We start from the raw sequence: 22,008 nt of genomic DNA on the forward strand, positions 1-22,008 counted from the left end.
CGCCTTCGGGTCGATGGCAGGCAGTCAGATGTTGCTCGTGAACTTGGTGTGTCTCAAAGTGTCATCAGCAGACTTGCATCAAGACACAGAACTACTGGCAGAGTTGCTGACAGACCCAGGAGTGGAGCCCCACGAGTGACAGACCGCAACGATGACCAGTACCTAAGGACCTATGCACTCAGACATCGTTATGCAACTGCCACACAGCTGCAGGCCCAGTTACGAGATGTGAGGGGTACTAGGGTTTCCAGACAAACCATTCGAAACCGACTCCACCGCTTTGGCTTGAATGCCAGACGACCGTTGCAGGTGACTCCACTGACACCAAGACACCGCCGTGAACGTTTGCAGTGGGCACAAGACCATGTGACCTGGACAATGCAGCAGTGGTCTACCGTCCTGTTCACTGATGAGTGTCGGGTCACCTTGCAGAGAAATGATGGTTGTCAGCGTTGCTGGAGAAGGCGAGGCGAGCGATACGCCGAGGTCAACATGGTCTCCAGGGTTCCCTTTGGTGGAGGAGGTGCAACAGTCTGGGCAGGCATCACCAGTCAGCGCAAAACAGATTTGGTAATTGTAGATGGCTCAGTCACTGCACATTCTTACCTCAGAGACATCATAGAACCCATCATCATCCCCCAATTCCGCCAGCACACCCCCAACTTTCTGTTCATGGATGATAATGCTCCACCACATCGTGCCAGAATTCTCACAGCTCGACTTCAGGAAGTCGGAGTGCCTCATATGGTATGGCCAGCAATGTCCCCTGACCTGAACCCCATAGAGCACGTCTGGGACCAGCTGAAGCAGAGACTGGATGATCGTACCTCACCCCCACGTGACCTGGCAGAACTGCGTGTAGCACTTGTTGAGGAGTGGAACGCATTGCCTCAGAACAACATCATGAGGCTAGTGAGGAGCATGAGACGTCGCTGTCAAGCTGTCATTGTGGCAAATGGTGGAAACACCCGCTACTGACATTGTCAATTTTTGTTATTTGGGACTATCCTTGTTATTGTCTAAATTTTTAAATAAATATTAAACTAATGAAAATGATGTTTCTTCTCATTCATTATTAGTAATATCAAAGGGAACTTTTACTTATTTCATTAAAATTCAGACCAAATAGGAAAAGCACTCATGTAAATAACAATATCCCTAACTTATTGTGAGTAGTGTATATATATACATATATATATATATATGTGTGTGTATGTATATATACGTGTGTATGTATATAAATATAGAGAGGGAGAGGGAGAGAGTGTATACACAGGCATTTTCATATAGGAAGGAATGCAAAGACAGAGTATAAACACTTTACTTTAGATATATACGCTGTATGTAATAATATATACGTAATCTTTGTTGATCATAGCTGGAAATAATAGCAGCTTTAAAAACCAGGGGATGGATATAATAAAGCGCATTGTGTGGTTTTGGGTTTATTGAGGTTTTTGTGAGGGCAGAACTCGTGGCAATAGGTTTCAGTTGCTGCGCACAAACTGAAGAGTTGCATAGGCAAGAAAACAAGTGGTGTCTAGTCTCAGTTTTGACCATTAAAAGTGGTATGTAAGAAAGAAACAATAAAATAAAACAGAAAAATTAAAGCGAAGACAGTGTGTTCCTATCCAAAATGGATAGTACCGATTGTTTTAACTTCCTTGAAGCAAAAAAAGGCAATTTTTCCCCCCTCATTATTAAAGAAGCGAGAGTCAGTTCAAAGTCAGTGGCTTACTTTTTGTGCAGGACATGATGGAATGGTACGTGTGTAAATAGACTGTATATGCAGTGCATGTGTACATGTATGTTCAGGAGGTGAGGGCCGGCACAGCTGCTGTGTGCTGGCCCTACAGTTCAGTGTCCTGGTACTGATAGGAGTTGGCGTTATAGTATCCTGGCTCTGCCTCCAACTCTGCCTCCTCTTCAGCATGGTAGAAGGGACCTTCCTCCTTGGAGGATGAGAGAATCTGGGGTTCAGGACAAGAGCTGGAGCTGGAAGGACACAGAAAATACAAGCTCCTCAGATTCTTGCTCTGCTTCCAGCCTAGCTTGTGCATTACCAGCCATGACATGATATGTATATGCTGACTGACAGTTTGGCAAAGTAAGTTCACCACCTTTCATCCAGACTAGCGAAGTCAGTTTTAGTTAACTTTGTTTTAGATAGCCTGACACCCTTTAATCTGGATCACACAGTTAATTATTAAGAGAGCAAAAAAAAAACACAACGTGAAATACAAAAGGTGCCTTCCTTTTAGTCCAGCTCTCAATTGACTGGAAGCACTAGTGATCAAGATCCTTTGAGGAGATTTTATTGACTTTGTGGTTCTTTTTCCTCTTGCAACTCTCTTAAAATCCTTAAATGTGTCTTCAAACTGCGTTTGTTGATGGAATTCTGCTTAGTAATACAAGTCTCTCAGGCTGTGCTATCAGTGACTTCTTATAAACTGTGAGGTTAGCAAACACTGCAGAGACACAAACACACTCACAGCAGAGCCTGGAAACAGTCATATGGCAGTAGTGAGCCTACCCGATAGGCTGTGGGCGACTGTGATCCAGCTTGGCTGTCTTCAGAGGAACAGCATAAATGTCTGGGTGCTTCCTAGAAATTTCCAACTGCAAACACAGAATAGTAGATTAAAGTCTGCTATGACCTATTATCCAATTAACCAGGTTCTGTTACTGTCCTTGCTGCAAATACAAAAATGCAATTCACCATAAGGACATATAAAAATGAAGCAAGTAACTAGAGGAGACTTCACAAAATACATCTGTATGTTGGCTTTGTTAAGTATAATACACTTACAGAAAGAAACATTTGTTATACATCTCTGACTGACAAACTGGACACAGTAATATATTTTGCAACATTCACAGTGAACATTTTTGTGTGACAGTTTAACTGTATCTTATTGTCAGTCCCATCACTCATAATTACACAAAGAAAACATAACATCACCAGGTTTTCAAGATCACCAGAGGACATTGGTGCATACATGACTAAATAAGTAATTAGATATTATATACGTGAGTGGTCTTGTTTTAACTAAATCTTTATCACATGGATATTGCCAGTGAAGAATTGGACTGATGATGTGTCCTTGGTCTCATTCAAAGCTCAGAATAACATTTAACTTATCAGTTTTCTTATTAATGGCTGCATGTTTCTCTTTTTAAAAACATACCATGTTATAATGAGAAAAGTTTCTTGTTTAATGATTTGCTGATTGAAAACATTTTTTAAAATAACAACTGAAAATGATACCTGATATGTCTCTCAGTAAAATGTCAGTATTACTTAAAAATCTTTTCATAAAGTTATAAGGATCTTGCTAATATTAGAAACTCTTTGTTTACTTGAGACAATAATTTGTCATACATATCTTTAGAAATATAAACTCAGCTTTGAAGGTCATATTTGGCTTTAGGTGCAAATATTCTATGTGAGGTTTGTCAGTCAAACATTGTTGGCATCAGCTGACCACTTCATAGGTCTGCACTTTGCTCCCACTTTGGTGAGCTATTTCCATCAAGCCACATTAACTGTATCAGCCACAAATATCATGATTAGCCAAGAGAATAGCATTTTATCACACCACACTACTGTTATTTATATTTCACTTTACCCCCCAAAAAGTTCTACAAAACTGAAATAATTCGCTGATTCTAATGTATGTATATGCATCACGAATTTGCAGATAATTAATGGTAGTATGGAGTTCTGCCCACCCTGGCATTCTGTGCCTCCTGCACTTCCAGGATCCTTTGGGCTCGGGCAAAGTGATCCATCTTCTCGAAGGCCTTGATCTTCCCCAGGAAGGTCCGCATGGACGGATCGTCCACGGGGCTGTCCTCTGCTGCCTCCCCCTGCTGCCTACAGGCAACCATGGCTGCACTTGGTAGAGCCACATGGTGAACTGCTGCCTCTGCTGTGCTCCCGAAGCTACTTGGCTTGGGGGGAGGAGGGGGTTGGGGCACTGCCAGGGGCCGTAGTTTGCTGCAGGAGTTGAAATGATGAGCCGGAGGAGAGGGCATTTGGCAGAGGGAGGCAGCTGAACGGGAGATGGGTGGTGGAGGGTCATTGTTACTGCTAGCAGGGCTGCTGCTGGATGGAGATTCGTAACTTCGGCTGGAGCTCGGGGGTGGAGGGTGGTGTTGACGGTGGCGATGGTGTGGGTTGGAGGAGCCTGATACGAGGACCGGACTGTCCCTCAACGACAGCTTCACCTAACAAAGGAGGGAAAGTGTTAGATGATATGTAGAAAATTCCAACATGGCTTTTATGATACATAAAGCCATGTCACCCATATCCTCTGACATTCAGACATCTACTATCAACAAACAAAAGTGTTTTCCAATTGTTCAACAATAAGCAGATACTCCTATGATACAGTGTCCAGTGTGTCACACCACTTCAGTTTTGAATGGGTCCATGAAGCTAAAAGGCTTGGGATTCAGCCAGATGCCATAAATTGTGTTTGCAGTTGTGATATGATGTCACATTTGCTTAATCAGTCACAACCAACAGCACTGCAACTAACCTCTGGTCATTACATTACATTCATTTGGTAGACACTTTTGTCTAAAAGGACTCATTAAGTGCATTCAAACCAGGTGGAAGCAAGAGCTTGATATCATCTGAAACTGCACGCATAATATCCTTTTAAACAACTTAAAGCATGTTCATAGCTGCAGTACAATTGTTAGCACTGTAGAAGATTGGCAGCAGCTTCACCTAACTACAGTGGGGAGCTTCTCAACCACTGTGAGGCCAGAACAGACAGGTCTGATAGAGATAAGCAGCCACAGGGTCCTTTGAATGATGGACACGTTGGGTTAACTCTGTTAAATGTGCAGAGGAGCACAGTGGTTGAGCTGTGGTGTAGAACCATGGACCATGGCTAAGAGGTAGGAAGAAGCAGTTCCTTTCACTGCCCTGTAGGTTAGCACCAGAGTTTTGAACTGGATGATATCAGAAAGCAGGATATAGAATTAGAACTGGAATTGGAACAGAGAGAAAAAGAAGATGACGATGACGACAATGAAGAACAACAATAACAATCCACAACAAGAAAAACAAATGAAATGTTAGTAATTATTACATACATATATTGTTCTTCATTGCCATCGTCGCCTTCTTCTTCTCTCCGTTTGAAAGCCAGGGTCGTTTAGCGCGCCAGCTACCTACACATAACTTCCGGGGCACTGAGCCTACTGAGCTGTGTCTGTCAAAAACTAATTAGCCAATGGGGACGCACTGCTGAAAAAGCCCTCCCATCTGAGAGGTTTGTGCCAAAACTGCAAACAAAAAGTCCAAACGAGAGTGAGTTGCAAAGAGACCGCAAAGCTGAGTCAGCGCAAAAGTCTGAGTGGAGAGAGAGAAGCAGAGGGAACTGTAAACAAAATAATGCATTATTAGTAGAGTAAAAGACCAATACTTTACACTATTTGACAAATTATTTGATTGCAAGTTATGAGTTTTATTTTTTAAATTAGTTTTATGTTCTCTCAAATTCCTTTTCTTGTTTGACATTTAAGAAGTTTTGTTTGTTTCTTTTGGCACAAATCTAATTCCATAGCAGGAGCCGGTACAGCAACCCAATCACCAGAACAAATGTTGGCAATGTATGCTTCTGCAAAACCATGTGAGGTTGACACCTCAAATTTTTATAAGATGCAAGTTTACATTTCTTTAGGTATATTTTTTATTTTTATCTTGTAACAGTATTATAGTCTGCTTAGATTACGCACAAAAAAACACGTTGGTAGGGTACCTAGGGTAAAAATACCTGATTGTGTGGCCACAAACGTGACTGGTGTCCTGACTGGTTCCTGAGTTCTAATAAGAAATATATGGTTTTGCCCTTAGAATTGTTGAAACACAGTCTTGAACGGCAGTCACTGGCTTAGCAGCCTTCTTGTCTGGCCCTCCAAACATGTTGATATGACATGTATGACACATAGAGGAACCACCTGTGCTTCAACTTGAGATACAGGCAACACAGGATAACAACTAAGAGCTTATGCCTGGGTTCCAGCGTGAAAGGACACAGGGCCACAATGATCCTTGAGAGAGCTCAAAACTAGCTACTCAGTGAAATAGTGTGAAAGATTAATTTTACAATTGATGTACTCACTACTAAGATCTGATCAGACATTTGATTAACTAACATCACTACGACCAAGCAATATCCTGGAAAATGTCTCCAACCTTGTTGAGAAGGCACAAGCATCACATCTAACTAAGGGTAAGGAACAGCTGACATGCAAATCCCAAACTTTACAGGCACTTCAAAGGAACTTGCACAGAACAGAAGTTCTCACCTGGAGAAATAAGGACATCAACAACACAGCACATACAAGAGAAGTGGGTGAAAAACTTGTCCAACATAGAGCTCACCCAACCACAGAATGATGCCCTTGCCAAAGGACTGAACCTTGCAGTCCCTCCAGAGGAGATACTAGTGGTGGATCTCATAACAGCAACAGAGTCAGCCATCAGAAACAAGCTGGCAGATACAGAGGCAGAAAAACTACGGTTGAAGGTAACAGCCGCTCTTGCAAATGCAAATGGATCCCCATCAAACCTTACTGCTGAGGAAAGGAAGGCCCTGGCATCACTTAAAAAAGACTGGAACATCACCATCTTGCTGGCAGACACAGGCAGACTCTGAGGCAAGATCCTACCAATAGCTACAAAGAGAAGGTTATAGAGATTCTGCAAAAACTGGAAAAGGACAAAGCCATTGACAGACCACTATATTACAAACTGTACCCCGGGGAAGCCATCCTATGTATCTATGGACTCCCCATGATACACATGCAAGAAGCACAACTAAGACCTATCATCAGCAGCATTAACTCAGCTACTTATAACATATCCAAGAACATAGCCAGTATCCTACCTCCTTTGGTCGACAACACTCAACACCACATCAAAAACTCACAGGATTTTGCCAACAAGATGAGAGAGATAACACTGGACCCAGACAAAACAGTGGTTTAATGTGATGTCACATCACTTTTTACTTGCATTCCAACTCAAGAAGCTGTTAGGATGGTGAAGAAACGCCCGCTAGAGGTTGATAATGGATACATATTATGTTGCATGTAATTAAGTTTTGGAAGTGGAAATGGTTATTCCATTTATTTTTTCCTGGACTGATAACATTTCAACACTTTTATAATGTTATATTTTCACAATCTACTAACTACTACATAGAGTACTAGTATACATTTAGGCTAGTGGGTTCAAATCTGATCAGCAAAGTAAACATTGTGGGATTAATCAGATAGGGTGTCTAAAAAACACGCAAGTCAAACAACACTGATCCAGACACAAAGCTACTCTGAAAACTGACTTTGAGAGAGGAAAGCTCAAGCGCTGGTTACGGAGAGGAAGTTGAACAGTTCTCCTTACAACCAAACAGCAGCTGCTCAACAATGTTCACTGTTTACCTTGATTAGAAAAGAAGTCTCATCATTTATCTCAGCTGCTGTGTGTTGGAATGAAAACCTGAACAAACCTTTACACAAGCCCACCAAGGATGCACTAACAACTGAGGGTAATTCTGGGTACCCATCTGCTCCAATGAGCTGCTTTTGGAGGAATCGGAACTGCAATGAGATTGGTTTCTCCGTAACAGGCCATTCCTCAGACAGAAGGACAGCCTTTGGATGGAGGGAAAGAGCTGCCAGGGTGGATGTGGAGATTAGATTTACTGAAGTGTTACTGTAGGTTGTCTTATCTATTGTTTGCTACTTAGAAATAACATCATCTTTGATTAAAACATGACAAAACATTTGTTTTTTCTTATATGCTGAAATAGAAGAGTTGAGGATGTCTACTTTGTTAGAAGTAAAGTTTCACTCATAGGCAAACATAAGAATGACAGTACTGCAACGGTCTCAAACCACAAGTAAACATGGGAGTTGACATTATTACAAAATATTCTGATTTAGTAATTTAAGTTCCTACACAGATTTGTTGGGACTGGATTAGGTTTAGCTAGAGTTGTAAAAAGATCATCTGATATATCATCGTCTTATAAAGTTGGCATTGCAAATGTCTTAGCAAATGCGCAACATGCATGTTTATACATCCAGCTGCATACAATGGAAAGTGTTACATTACAGCTGTAATGTATACAATTCATTCTAAGTCACATTTGTGTCCACCTGATTAATGTAAAACCAATATTCAAGCTCTTTTCTTTCTGTTTTGATCTCAACCAGCTCATGATAAAAAAAATCTGGCTCTCCTTTTGTTTTTTCTTTGTGGACTGGAAACTGACACTATGAGGTAAAACAAAGTGAAAGAGCCCTGAGTTGGGAAGAACTGCAGAGATGTTGATCATTCTCTATGAGTTCACATGTGTGGTGGTCTTCACATGACAGTGTCTGCAGAGGTGGGTGGATTAATACTGTGAATATATACTGTATAGATCCCTCACCTTGTTGTCTGATAAGAAGACAGGTGGAGGGCTGGACCTGTTCAGGACTTCCCGATTGCTGATTTTCCTCATGCGACTCCTGATGTCTGGACTGTACCTGCGCAAGATCTACACACACACACACACACACGCAAGTGTACAGAATAGAGTACAGGATAACTTTTAACTTTCTCTTAACAACTCTTCTGGTGAATTAAAGTGCATTATAGAACAAATACAATAAATTGTAAATACAAGCTTAAAATTGGCTTAATGTTCTAAAAAACTATACAGCTGTACGGATTAGATTTTCCAGTCATGTAGCTGTAATCCCCTGTGTGCACTACAGATGGCAGCACCATCCTGAGAGTGAAATGAGGAAAAAACTGAGGAAGAACTGAAGTGTTTATGAGAGTGGCCCAGTTCCAAACTAGTATACACACTCCCCCTACCCAACTAACCCCATCTGCATCATTGTGAGGAGTGACTGCCAGACTGAGTGTTGTTCCAAACCAATTTGCATTAAGGGGAAGAGGGTTATAAAGCCCTAAAACACTGAGTAACCATCAGTGCAGGCAGATCATTACTTAACTGTCTGACTTCAAACAGACATTTGATAGACTATTTTTGTGCGCACATAATGGACATGTTGATTTGATTTGATTTGATTGCCAGTGTTGGGTTGTTGCACTGAATGTGGAAAAAAACAAGGACCTTACCAGTTTAAAAATGACAAACAGTAAAATGTGACATAATAAGGGTAGGAATGAGTTTTTATTTATTCAATTTATACTTTTTGTCTCAGAAATAGGCTATACTATTGATCCAAGGAGAGAAACTGGGTCATGTTACAGCTGCTTCGTACAGGAACAATGCAACAGCATATAAATTATATGGAAGAAAATATAAATAACAAATAGCGTCTATTCAGTAATAAGATTAATAAGAATATAATCAAAATAAAATGAATGTAACAGAGTTTGTGTTTTAGAGTATAACGATATATACATAAAGAAAAAGAAAATTAAATGCGTAAAATTTTGTGCATTGTATGTTCCTAGTTCCGTCGGATTAGAATTTAGACCTTCCCCCTTAATTAAGGGACACTCCACAGCTGCAAGTGTGACTTGTTACACTCCCTCTAGATTGGGAGTGTGTACGGATTGTTGGTAATTTGGCCAGTGTGTCTGACATGTCCCTCAGCAAGTACATATTATCATACAACACTTACCACTTAGAGGTAAAAAGTAGAAATATATGACATTGATTATCATTGCATTTGCCTTGACAGCGAGTCCATCCACTAGAGAACTGTCATCTATGTCAGTGCTCACCTTGAATCCTTGATGCTGGATGTACTAATAGACTGCGGCTGAGTGAGAATGACAGAATCAGCCTAAACAGTGAATCACACAGCTGCAGCTGATTGAGAACAATGCAGCTAAAGTCCTCACTTTGACCAACAAAGTGGACAACCCCAGTCCACTGTGTGTGTCAAAGGATTTATTGTAAAATATACAGCTATTGTTTTTTCAAACCATGGTCTGGGTGAATACTCAATTCAGATTGGCTGCAAGGTGTTAAGGACACCTGTGGAACTACTCAGCCTGTGTGTGTGTGTGTGTGTGTGTGTGTGTGTGTGTGTGTTCATGTGTGTGTGTGTGTGCGCATATGTGCGTGTGTGTGCGCGCGCGTTTGTGTATCTGACTCTGACCTCCTCAGCTGTGACAGGTTCAGATGAGCGGCTGATGGCTGAGATGTGCATCATCTCCACATCTGCATCATTGTCGGTGTATGCCCCGCCCTCATCAGCCGTGTCATCCATGTCGGATGTCAGCCGGCTGTCCATGCTGAGGTAGTCGGCGGACAGGAAAGACAGACGCTCCATGTCCTGGCAGTCCAGATCACTCTCTACTCCCTCCAGCTAGAAGAGACACATGGTGGATCTTGGGTGTACAGGCAGGAAGGATGGACAGACGGATAGCACGAGAACAAGAGACAAGAAAGAAAGACAAACAGAGCCGAGCTGTAGAGCACTACTGGCAGAAAGTAGGAAGACACACAGTGAGCAAGCTTAGAGCACACACACAAGTGGCTTCTATGAAGATGACAGGGAGATAGAGGGTCTGTTAGTCTACAGACTAATGAACCTGAATAAGCCCAAACTAGGTCCACATAGCTCAAACTAATGCTGTCTCATACAACAGACCTCTTAGTGCTATAAATCCTTCCTACATGAAGGTTTAAATGATGAGTCTGTGTGGAAACTGTTTTACAGAGGTGCTGACTCTTCTGATCTTCATGATAATCAGGGCAGACAAGTTTCACCAAAAGTTTGGAGTGAGACTTTGGAGGAAGGGACCGTCTGAAGACAGATTAAGAGTCATATCTTATTTTAAATCAACATAAGGATTAGACTGTTGTGATGTCATTATTTAGTCTTAACTCTTAAAGTGTTCTCACACACCACCATGAATATACCAGTCAACATGCAAGAAATATTATCAGTAAATTTGTGACTAGAAAAGTGTTCATAAACATTATTCAGGCAGCCCCTCCCCCCCACCCAGTTATTGCATCTTAAAAACAGTTTCCTGCAATTTTACAGATTGTTCATAATGGACCAGCATCATTAGACATGAAAATAGTTGTAAAATGTGATAAAGCAAGACAAATTCAAATTATCACTGCCCAGAATGAAAGCATGTCCTTCTGCTATAGTAAACGTATTATTATATATTTTGTATTTATTTTCTGTCTCTTTAGTTCTCTGTCTGGTGAGATCTTGGTATAGTGTATTGTTCTACCTGCAGGCGTTTTGTATCCCCTGGTGATCCATAAAAACTGCCAGATGGTCACTGATATCCGTGATTAATAGTTGGCACAACATTGTATTGTTTTCTATGTCATTAGTGAATATGATATCTATTAAAGTGGCACAGTGGATGTTACTCGACTGGGTCTCGTCATTTTTGGAAGTAGGCTCATGCTGTACATTGTGTTGATTAATTCTTCAGTCATCTTTTGTTTATTTGAATTCAACAGGTCAATATTGAAACCCTCACAAATGAAAAGTACTTTCTGACTTATAGTGAAAACATTTCCTCCATCCAGTCACTGAAAGACTCAGTACTACTTAGTAATACTTTTAAAAATGTTTTCTCTATGCAGATATCAATTATTATATTCTCTAATGGGTTGTCCACCACAGTTGTTGTACAGTCTAACACTTTATAATGTAGGTGTTTCTCCACATTCATAGCCACTCCTCCTCCACTTTTTTCTGTTTATATAATTGATTTCATATCTGTGCGATTCAAAGTTTGTTTCTCTATCAGGGTTCATCCAAGTTTCAGATATGACAATCATACTGATTGTGTGTGTAAACTGACTTCAGTATTCCTAAATGTTTGCATTCAGGCTTCTGCAGCTGAAGTGGATTATTATTATTATTATTATTATTATTATTAGCTTTCATCTGTCTTAATAGTTCAATTCACTGTTCCTCTGTGAAGTTCCAGCTATTATAATTTTTGTTACAGAGGAAATAATTATTGTCGGGATCAATATCATTTCCCATGGTCTGTAAATTGTGGTGACTATCTAAGAATGCATTTTATCAATCTAGAAAGATAACATAATTATTATAAAAAATGAATTGGTTACCCTCCGCTTCAGTTGAAAGATTCTTTTTGAATGTTTGTAGTCTGTTGCGCTGTTTTCTTCTCCTGAGATGTGACAGCATTACCTATTGCTACTGACTGCTCTTTGCCCTTTGTTGGGTTGCTTAGATCTAGGCATAAGGATTGATGATTGGTTAGGGTGAATATCTGGGTAAGCCAATCAGAGGCAAAATAGGACCCCAAGTACGACAAGCAGCAAGTGAAGAAATATATTAGAGAGGAAAAAATTTAAAAGGGTGAATTTATGACTGTCACCCATGTTATAGGTCCATGTGCTCACTGTGTGACATATGAGGATTAGCATGTGACTGTGTGAAGATGCTCAAATGTGTGAGTCTCCCAGTCAATGCGTGAGACTTGCTTGAGGCGAATATAGTTTGTCTTGCTCTTGAATTGTATTGCATTGCACTATACAGTAGGGCTGCCATTATTTAGCCTATGCTCATAGATATAAATAGAGTGGACAAAATAACAGAAACACCCATCAGTACAATTTAAAAGATGCTCTGCTCTACATATCATAGAGAGTTATTTTCCTGGTCTCACAGACAGAGAAACATGGGGGAAGCTTGTGCAATCAATGTGTGTCTGTATGTTTGTTAGTGTTATAGAGCTCGAGATCGGTCCGGAGCCCTCGTTCATATCTCAGAATTCGCCACATTGTTGGTCGCCGAGAGAGATATAGTGAACATTAGCTTTTAAAAATGTGCTAGCTTTTGTTTCATGGTGCTAGTTTTAGCCTAGCCTTGCCAGACCCAGCGATGACAACTGTATGACACATACCCCACCAAAAACCAATCACGTGCGTTATCACAGCCAAAGTGGAAAAGTGGAGCTGATGCTCATCGTGTCATTGCACTGATGCCAACGCAAAGTTGAGTTTCAAGATACTTTCAACTGATTTGGTGTTGCTGTAGATGGATTTCTAGTAGGTATGAAAAAAAAATCACACTAATGTACGCAATACTTCATACTACAGAGAATATTTAATTGACACCACTTCCTATAATCACCAAAATTGACCATTCATGTTGCTGTATGTATATTTTTGATGCAGCAGATTTGGTCACATTGTCAGAAGACCTAGAATAAATTAATTATTGAACCAAACTACATGATTTATGGTTTTGTGACAGAGTAGTTTGTGTAATTTGAATAGCAAATCATTGAAACTCAAGAATGCTGTGATGTACACATTCTTTACAAGTGTATGTAAACTTATATTTTTGACCACAGCTGTAGTTAATGCAGGGTTAACTTTGTGAGGGACTGACTCTCCAAACTGTGGCTTTTCAGAGACATACTTCAAAATGATGGTTATGGAAACTCTCTGTTGTTTCAATGTATTGTCATGGACTGGGTGGTTATGTTATGTGTAGGTCACTGTGTGATACTGTGGTTAACCAAAGGTTAAACGTTAATGTTAGGGCAGTTACTGAGTTTTCCCTAATATCAGTGAACGCATACCAAGTGAGTGTGTGAGTTAGCTTGTCTGTGATTGGCTGAGACTGGGGGAGAGGTCCGGATTGTTAGAGAGGTCTGCAGGGGAATGCATGAAAGAGAGATGCTAGTTGTTTGTGTGCATTTTGGAGTCAACCGTTTTTATCATTTTGGCATTGGCTACGGCCCACAGTAGCCTGTGTTCAAGTGATAAATAACGGAAGAGAAAACCCAGCCGAACTCCTCGTAACTCCTCACTTAGAGACGCTACAGTATTATGGTCCTTTTCTTTAGCTTAAAAAAAAAAAAATAGTTTCCTGATGTCCTGGTAGCCAACTAGCTAGCTAACATTAAATTGCTGGTGCTGATTTGTGCATGACATGACATATTTCAAGTTTGCCCGAGTAATTGCTGTCCATGCTGCTGCCTCATCAGAACTCCACCACGCACGTAGGTGAGACGTGACAGTGGAGCGACTTGAACCTTTGTGAGTTATAAATCCATTAACATAACTTCCTTGTGGGGGCTAAACAAGTCGTCTTCCACTTATTCAACGTGCTTAAATATGAGTCATATTTCAGAAAAGCCCCATTTGTGCTTGTTAAGCAAACTGCTTGTTAATGAGAGTTAAGAATAATCTGACAGCTGTCTCTGTTGGCTGTTTATCTTGCCACAAATCTTAAACTTCTTCCAGATATTGAGTTCACTGTGACTTTGCTGTTGTATACATTGCTGTTCCTAGTAACATCCACAGTAGCAGTCACAGTAGTCATTTCTTGGTTTTGTAACATGTTTAGATGTAGCCTGTATTTCTAGTTTGCACTTGGCCTCCAATAAATAGCCTCATAATAAACCAGTGTTTGATTGCTTTTTAAGAATTGCAGCTGAATTGCATGTCTTCCAAACCTCAGTATTATGATAATGTTAATAAACTCATTGACAATAATTTGTTGACACAAAAGAAATGGCAATTGCATATCACTAACAGCTACACAGGATAAACAGCTAAGTAGTTAGCTTTCTATAAGTACTTTGTTTATTAATTTTACATTAATTAATGTACATATTGTGTTATTAAGGCCTGAAAAAAAAATTTGCACGCGCTGTACTGCCCTTTTCTGACTTTGAGCCCCTGCCCCTCTATAATCATCCCTGCACGTCCCTGTGTCTGTGTGTGTGTGTGTGTGTGTGTGTGTGTGTGTTTACCTTGCCATCAGAAACCCAGACAGCCTGCATCTGCTGCTCTCTGATGGAGTCTTTGACGCCGCCGTACCAGGCGTCATTGGCCGAGTTCAGATCAATGGTGGCTGGATGAGAAAACCAACCAACCTTACCAACCACACTCAATAACTACAGATATACAGCTGAAGCTACAACAGTACTGCTGTGCATTAGACCCGACTGAATCTCTGTGTGTCTGTGTGCTGACTGTACCAGTGAATAAGTGAGAGCAGGTCTTCCTCAGTTTGACGGCCTGCTCATAAAGTTTGTGGGCACTGCGGTTGGAGTTGGGGGCGATCCTCTGTCTCAAGGCCTTAATGCCGTGCTTGCTGTCGGGATTGAAGAAGATGACAATGGGGTACCACTGAGTGTAGTTCAGAGTGTCCACTGCCTTGGGTGTCACATCCAGCAGGGCATGCTTATCCTGTGAGATGTGAAGTAATGGTGAACACTGTTAATGGAGATCTAAATGTCTCAACAGACTAACTTTCATTAAATTTTTACAAACAGTTATGGTAATTTAAATAACAATGTTGTGCCTGTTTTAGAGACCCTTTAACAAACATACAAGCCCAGCTTGTAATGACCCACGTAATTCCAGTGAATAATTTACAGTGAGAAAAATGCTATCTTTACTGAGAGACCGTTTTTACAGAGAAGTGCAGAGGACCAGTAAGTTTACATCACATTGTACAATGACAATCACCTGAAGCTCAATATCAGTAAAACCAATGAGTTTGTGGTGATGGCAGTGCTTCAAATATGAATGCTTGGTCCGCTGCTGTTCACTGTGCTGACCCCTTGTTTAGCCTAATCCAGCTCAAACCATATTATAAGTTTGGCCGATGACGCACAATGTGGGTCTGATCAACAACTATGGCATAATATGCCTGTGGACTTCCTGAAGTCCATCTTGCAAATGAGGTCTTGATCTCAAAGTGATGACAGAAGTGCCTCACTAATTACCTACTCATTTTACCTCAGTAACCCACTTTACACAGAGGCAGCTCTAACTGACATGCCCCCAGCGTTTCACAGCAGAGAGAATGTGTTTGTTTTTCCACGAGTTTGAGACCTAATTTCATATACTTAGCAATTTTTTTAATCTTTCAAATTTGGCTCAGTGGCCGATGACACATGTTTCTGTGGTGTGACAAACTCATAACATAAATTTATTGCTGCTTTACACGGACTTTAACCTCAAATTGAATACAGATCAGGGGTTGGTTGTGCTACAGGGATGCAGATCACTAAACTATAACAGTTCTTTCCCAAAATGAATGTATTTGAAACAACATAGATTGGTAGTGTGTGTGTTTGTGTGTGTGAGTGTGCATGTACCTGCTCGATGATTTGTCTGATGGTGTTTAATCTAACCACTCCTGAAGATTTCTCAGAGCCGGCGTCCTTCGGCTCGGTTTCTAACATAAAATCACAGAACCAATGGAAAGGATACTTAGAGGCAATGCTAGGACATCTATTCACCTAGGAGAAGACTCTGACACACAAACACATACTAGAAAGAGACTGGCAGAGACTCACTGGCGATAACAAACAGGTCGGGCATCTCTGCGGCCAGTTTCTCGTTAGCAGCATCAGCGATACAGCCGAACAGCACCACAGGACGCCGGAAACCAGCTGCAACGATACGACCACACTTTATAAAATTTACATGATATGCATATTATTAGCTAAATCTGGATGCATAATATGTATATACTACATAACTTTCAATTAAATTTAAATTTTTCAAGAAAATCCATGACATAAACTGGAAAAGTTTGTAATTTTAGGTGATTTTAGGTATATAAAAACAGTAATGAACATGAGGTTTTAGGTTTACCTCATTGACAAATCATGTATACTGTTGTTTCACAGTATTTTCCTAAACAGAGGTACAGACAATCAATCTGAAGCATGTGCTCCACCCACCTTCTCGAAGCACCACTCGTTCGTACGCTGGGAAGCGGGTGGCCAGGGTCTGGCTGCTCAGGTTTTCTTTGCTCTTCCTCAGGTCTTTCCTCTTCAGAGATCGATGGCCTCGCAACCTCCAGAATTCAGCACGATCGCCTGCGACAGCTTTATGGGAGCTCTGGACACTGGCCATTTGCTCCGCTCTGACAAGACAATTACACCTGTCACTAATCTATTCATCAATCATATACCTTATCACTGAGAACTCTGTAGTGCATCAAACTAATCATGGAGAGACACTTTCCTTAATTCCTTTTTCACATATCTGATGTGTCTAAATATCTGAATGCGACAGTCTCATCTGGGATGTTTCTTTTTAACCCCGGCACATTTTAAATAGTACTTTAAATAGATTTATCACTGCTCTATGGGCATAGAATACTGCCATAAATCGCGCGCGCGCAATAAAACATCCACGGTGCAAATCAAACATCCGCGCGCACAAATCAAATACCCGTGAGCGCATTTTTTCCCCCGAGCGCTTTTCCAAGCACTGGCAAGCTATTTTTCATCCTGCATCTCTGCCCCCTGGAGCAATATTGTGGCCTGCGAGGAGAAAAACAGCTCGAGCGTGCGCAGAGTCCGCTCGCAAAACTTTCCCCTGCTCACGCGCGCGCAGACTGCTTGCTCGCCCAACACTCCTCTCCTCGCTCGGGAAAACTTTCACACTGCTCGCGCGCAAGTGAATTTTTTTAATGGGCATTTTTGTCAGTAAGGGGGCGGGCCTTGGGGGCATGCCAATCACCATTGTATCCCCGAATAATTGGTTGAGCGTATTGGCCAATCGGATAGCAGGGTACGGCAACACCAGGACGAACGGGACAAACCACACAGCCCTGAATGCCCGAATGATAAGTATTGCGATTTGTTGTCCTGACTTGAATGTTTGCAAAATGTCACACAGAGCAATGAACTTCAGTATGTTTGTCCGAGTGCTGTCTTTTCTTTCCTCCATCGTTGACATTAATCTGATAAAATGCTGATCATTTTTTGTAACTTGGAACCTGTTGCACACAGACATTTTTTATTTTGGCTAAAACTGTATTGTTCATATTCTCGATCTAGGCTACTTCTGTCTCCCTGAAAATTATAAACGTAATATTAAAAAAATTATTTTCCAGCTTTAGCCACCAGTAAGAGTTGGGCTCTTAAAACATTCGATCCTTCTTGTCTGGTACGGGTCAGCTTCCTCTTAACTATGCATCATAGTTTGTAGTTCAGACTCTCCATTTAAAAACCCTGATGACATCACTATGACGCACAATGACATCATCAGGACTATTATCAGACTTAAGACATACAACAGAAACACAAACAGAAGTCGTTATAAGTATACTGTCCCTTAAACTACATCTATTATTTTAATGTAACCTATCTTTTTGTTGTGGCAGCCCTCATTAGATTTGCCATGTATTCATCACACAGGAGGTGTAGTTTTATTGTGAAGGGGGGTGACCGGAAGTGTGGTTGTTGTTGCCGAGCGAGGAAGTTGACAACTGAGGAGAAATAAAGTACGGCACTGTTGCCGCTGAAGACGGCCATTCGTGTCCTTTTATTATTTTATTATTCACTCAGTATAGGCGCCCTAAATCCTCGGTTACATTGGTGGCAGCGGTGGGATTTTTCCCTACGTGGATAGCAAGCGTTAACGACCGCCGAAACAGTTCGCCGAAGTTTAGCTAAGTGGCTAGCTACCGCTAGCATCGTTAGCTTAGCTGTTCAAGTGTAATTAGCATAACGTGTATGCCGTGTCGTCAGACCTGCACTTCGCGGTTAGTCATTAGCTCGGGTCGAAGAAACAAAACGACTGAAGCTGCAAATATGTGGAAGTTTGACCAGGACCCACTGCGTGACAGAGAGCGACGCGGTGAGAGGCCATTAGCCAGCGGAGTGAGGATCGAACTCCCGCCGCCCTTCACCGGAGAAGACAAGCAAAGTTTCCCCTGCTGGGCCAGACAGTACGAAGTGGCTGTGAGAGCACTCGTGGGAGGCACCAGCGATGACTATGACTTTGAACTGGTGAGAATTTTGCCAACACGGCTGACCAAGGCTGCTTTTCTCCTGTGGGACAGCCTGCCAGCGGCCGTTCAGGCTGATTATCCTGCAGTTAAAGAGAAGCTGCTTGAGGCTTTTGGACAGAGACATTTTCTAGATTGTTTCAGAGCTAACCTCTCGGCTCGCCCCCGCGCTCCAGGGGAGAGCTTGGACGTTTATGCAGCGGACATAAGCCAGCTAGTGCAAGAAGCCTTCCCAGGTTATGGTGACATAGCCCAAAAAGAGGAGAAATTTCGGAGGTTCCTGGCGGGGCTCGACCCAACTCTGCGAGCTAAATGTCACGAGCAGGGGGCTACTGACTTGGAGGAGGCCCTGATCATCGCTGCCCGATGTGAAATGGCCAGAGAGACTTTGAAACTGGACTATGTCAAATTCCAAGCACACCACGCTTCCCCTGGGGGGAGTGCAACTGCCATGGTGCACTCCATTTCGGAGGGAGGAGGTGCGTACAAAGCTATAGAGAAACTTTCTGAGGACATGAGAGAAATGAGGCTGGAAATGAGACGTATGACGGAAGAAAACAAGCGCCTGAGAGTCAATAGCTGGAGGGATGAGTGGAGAACCTCTTCCCCAGGTTGTCAGTGTGTGTGTGGGGAACAGGGCTGCCAGTCACGTCGCCCTCGGGTCGAACCGAGAGGGCGGTCACCGGACCGTCGCTGGCCTGAGCAGAGAGCAGAGGGGGGCCCCGGGGACAGACCGCCTCCCCGTGTGACCTATGATGACAGAGCGCCCTCTCCAACCTGGCGTGGTCCTCGACCTCCCAGGGGCCCCTTTAATGATGACACATAGAGACGCCGAGGAGTACGGTTCCTCTCACCCAGAAGGGAAGACACCTCCAATCAGCCGGGAAAAGAGGTGTAGCTGGTGTTGCGGCCCAGACATCAGCTACGTGCTTCGGGGGTCCACACAGACAGCACTACTGGGCCTGGACTTTCTGGTTCCAAACCGTGCCCTTCTGGACTATGCTCATGGCACACTGCAGCTATGGGACACGATCGTCCCGCTCCTGTGTGGAAAAGACTTGATTCCAGAGTGTTGCAACGTTTCTATAACCACTGCCACGACACTGCCTCCCCTCAGTGAAATGCTGGTGCCGGTCTGTGTGACACTGACCAGGCCCGTGGACCAGTCTCCTGATTTTGTGGGCTATTTAAAGCCCAACATCCAGAACAAATGTGAGTGTGTGGTGGCTCATGCGGTGACCTCCGTGAAGAAAGGGGTTACACTGGCCCGTGTGTTAAATCCCACACATCAGGACATTACACTGAGAGAGGGGACACATCTGGGGGAGTTTTTCTCTGTGGACGAATCAGAGATTGTGCCACTCACACATGCTCCGGTCAAGACAGTCTCTGCTATTTCGTCCACTGAACTGCCCTTGGTGTCCCTGCAAGAGTCTCCTGCCAGCCAGCAGCAAAAAGAAAAAATAGCTGCTCTGCTGGCAGAGCACCAGGAGATATTCAACATGACTAAAGGAGTGGCTGGTAAATGCACCCTCATCAAGCATAGCATCAAGACAGGCGACCATCCTCCTATAAGACAACGGGCCTATCGTGCCTCTCCAGATAAGAAGGAGGAAATTGATAGGCAGGTGGAGGCCCTATTAGAGGATGGGGTGATAGAGGGAAGCTTCAGCCCCTGGGCCTCACCTGTCATTCTTGTTAAGAAGAAGAACGGTGAGTGGAGATTTTGCATTGACTATCGCCGCTTGAACAGTATAACTGTGAAAGACTGTCATCCTCTCCCCAGAGTGGATGACACGTTAGATGCACTGGCCGGCTCCCTCTGGTTTAGCACCTTGGATTTCTCGAACGTCTATTGGCAAGTGGAGGTCGCAGAAGAGGACCGCGAGAAGACAGCCTTTACCACCGGCCGGGGTCTCTACCAGTGGCGGTCGATGCCGATGGGCCTCACCAACTCACCTGCCACGTTTCAGCATATGATGGAGCTGGTGCTGAGGGGACTTCCCTGGCAGGTGTGTATGGTGTATCTCGACGATGTCTTGATATACAGCCCTACGTTTGAGGACCATCTCTGCAGCCTCCGCAAGGTTTTCTCCAGGATTCAGGCAGCTGGCCTCAGACTTAACCCTAAAAAGTGCCACCTCGCTAGAGACCATGTAGTGTTCCTGGGACATGTGGTGTCCCGCCATGGCCTGCAGCCTGACCCCCGAAACACAGACAAAGTGAGGAGTTGGCCCACTCCCAAGAATCCAACTGAGGTGAGGGCCTTTGTGGGACTCTGTTCATATTACCGCCGTTTTGTCAGAGACTTTGCACAGCGTGCCGCACCCCTGCACCGCTTAACTTGTAAAGATGTGCCTTTCCAGTGGACGACAGAATGTGATGCAGCCTTTGAGTACTTGAAAGGGGTGCTCTCCGCTGCCCCTGTAGTCACTATGCCGGACTTCAACATCCCCTTTAAAGTGTACACGGATGCCTCCATGGAAGCGGTGGGGGCTGTGTTAGCTCAGGATAAAGATGGACTTGAACGAGTGGTGGTGTATGCCAGTCAGTCCCTGTCAGCCACTGAGAAACGTTGGTCAACATTTGATAGAGAGCTGTGGGCTGTAGTGTGGGCTGTGCGCCAGTTCAGGCATTACATTGGTGCTGCAGCCTTCACCATTGTAACAGACCATAAGCCTCTGTTGGGCCTGCGTGGCATGTCCATTGACAAAGATCCTACAGGAAGAAGAGCAAGATGGATATTGGAACTGGACCCTTTCAACTGGGTCATGAAACACAAACATGGACATCAGCATGCTAATGCTGACGCTCTTTCGCGGAGACCCCCTGAGTATGAGGCTGAGGCCACAGATAGCCGTCAACAGGAAATGGCGGCTCATGTGAACACCATAGACTCAGAACAGGAGGCACCTGCTCCCCCCTCACACCCCCCTGGGCCGCACCTACCAGCCGGCGGTCTCCAGGCCGCCGATGCCGCCACTAGAGGGCAGTATAGGGACATGAACAGGGAGCCAGATGACTTGTCTTTCTTGTCTTCACTCTCACAGGATGGAGCTGGCGTTGCGGAGCTGCAGCTGGCTGATCCTGACACTAGCAGAGTACTGGACTGGATTGGAAGTAATGGTTCTCGGTCTCCTCGGGACCAGATGAGAGGTCAGCCTCGGCGGCTGCGTAAATTGTGGACTGAATTTCCTCGTCTCTCTGTTGTGAATGGTCTTCTCTGTCGGACGGTGA

At 43.2% G+C, this 22,008-nt stretch overlaps 1 protein-coding gene across 9 annotated transcripts in view; it reads right to left on the minus strand.

The window, feature by feature from the left end:
* Positions 1 to 1,419: 1,419 nt before the first annotated feature.
* tjp2b (tight junction protein 2b (zona occludens 2)) overlaps positions 1,420 to 22,008 on the minus strand; it is a 266,330-nt gene continuing 245,741 nt past the window's right edge. For 8 of the 9 annotated variants that reach the window (XM_030417306.1, XM_030417303.1, XM_030417300.1 and 5 more), the window contains 10 exons: positions 16,712 to 16,896; positions 16,322 to 16,417; positions 16,121 to 16,200; positions 14,993 to 15,203; positions 14,765 to 14,865; positions 10,150 to 10,359; positions 8,457 to 8,564; positions 3,733 to 4,230; positions 2,534 to 2,619; positions 1,420 to 1,995 (listed from right to left, as the gene is read on the minus strand). In XM_030417306.1, coding sequence (XP_030273166.1) covers positions 1,851 to 1,995; positions 2,534 to 2,619; positions 3,733 to 4,230; positions 8,457 to 8,564; positions 10,150 to 10,359; positions 14,765 to 14,865; positions 14,993 to 15,203; positions 16,121 to 16,200; positions 16,322 to 16,417; positions 16,712 to 16,896 — 1,720 coding nt within the window. In that variant the 3' untranslated portion in view covers positions 1,420 to 1,850. Of the gene's footprint in view, positions 1,996 to 2,492; positions 2,620 to 3,732; positions 4,231 to 8,456; positions 8,565 to 10,149; positions 10,360 to 14,764; positions 14,866 to 14,992; positions 15,204 to 16,120; positions 16,201 to 16,321; positions 16,418 to 16,711; positions 16,897 to 22,008 lie in introns of all 9 variants that reach the window. The other variant, XM_030417302.1, reaches the window with a different exon arrangement.

Source organism: Sparus aurata, chromosome 5 (genome assembly GCF_900880675.1).
Source record: "Sparus aurata chromosome 5, fSpaAur1.1, whole genome shotgun sequence".
Taxonomy (NCBI): domain Eukaryota; kingdom Metazoa; phylum Chordata; class Actinopteri; order Spariformes; family Sparidae; genus Sparus; species Sparus aurata.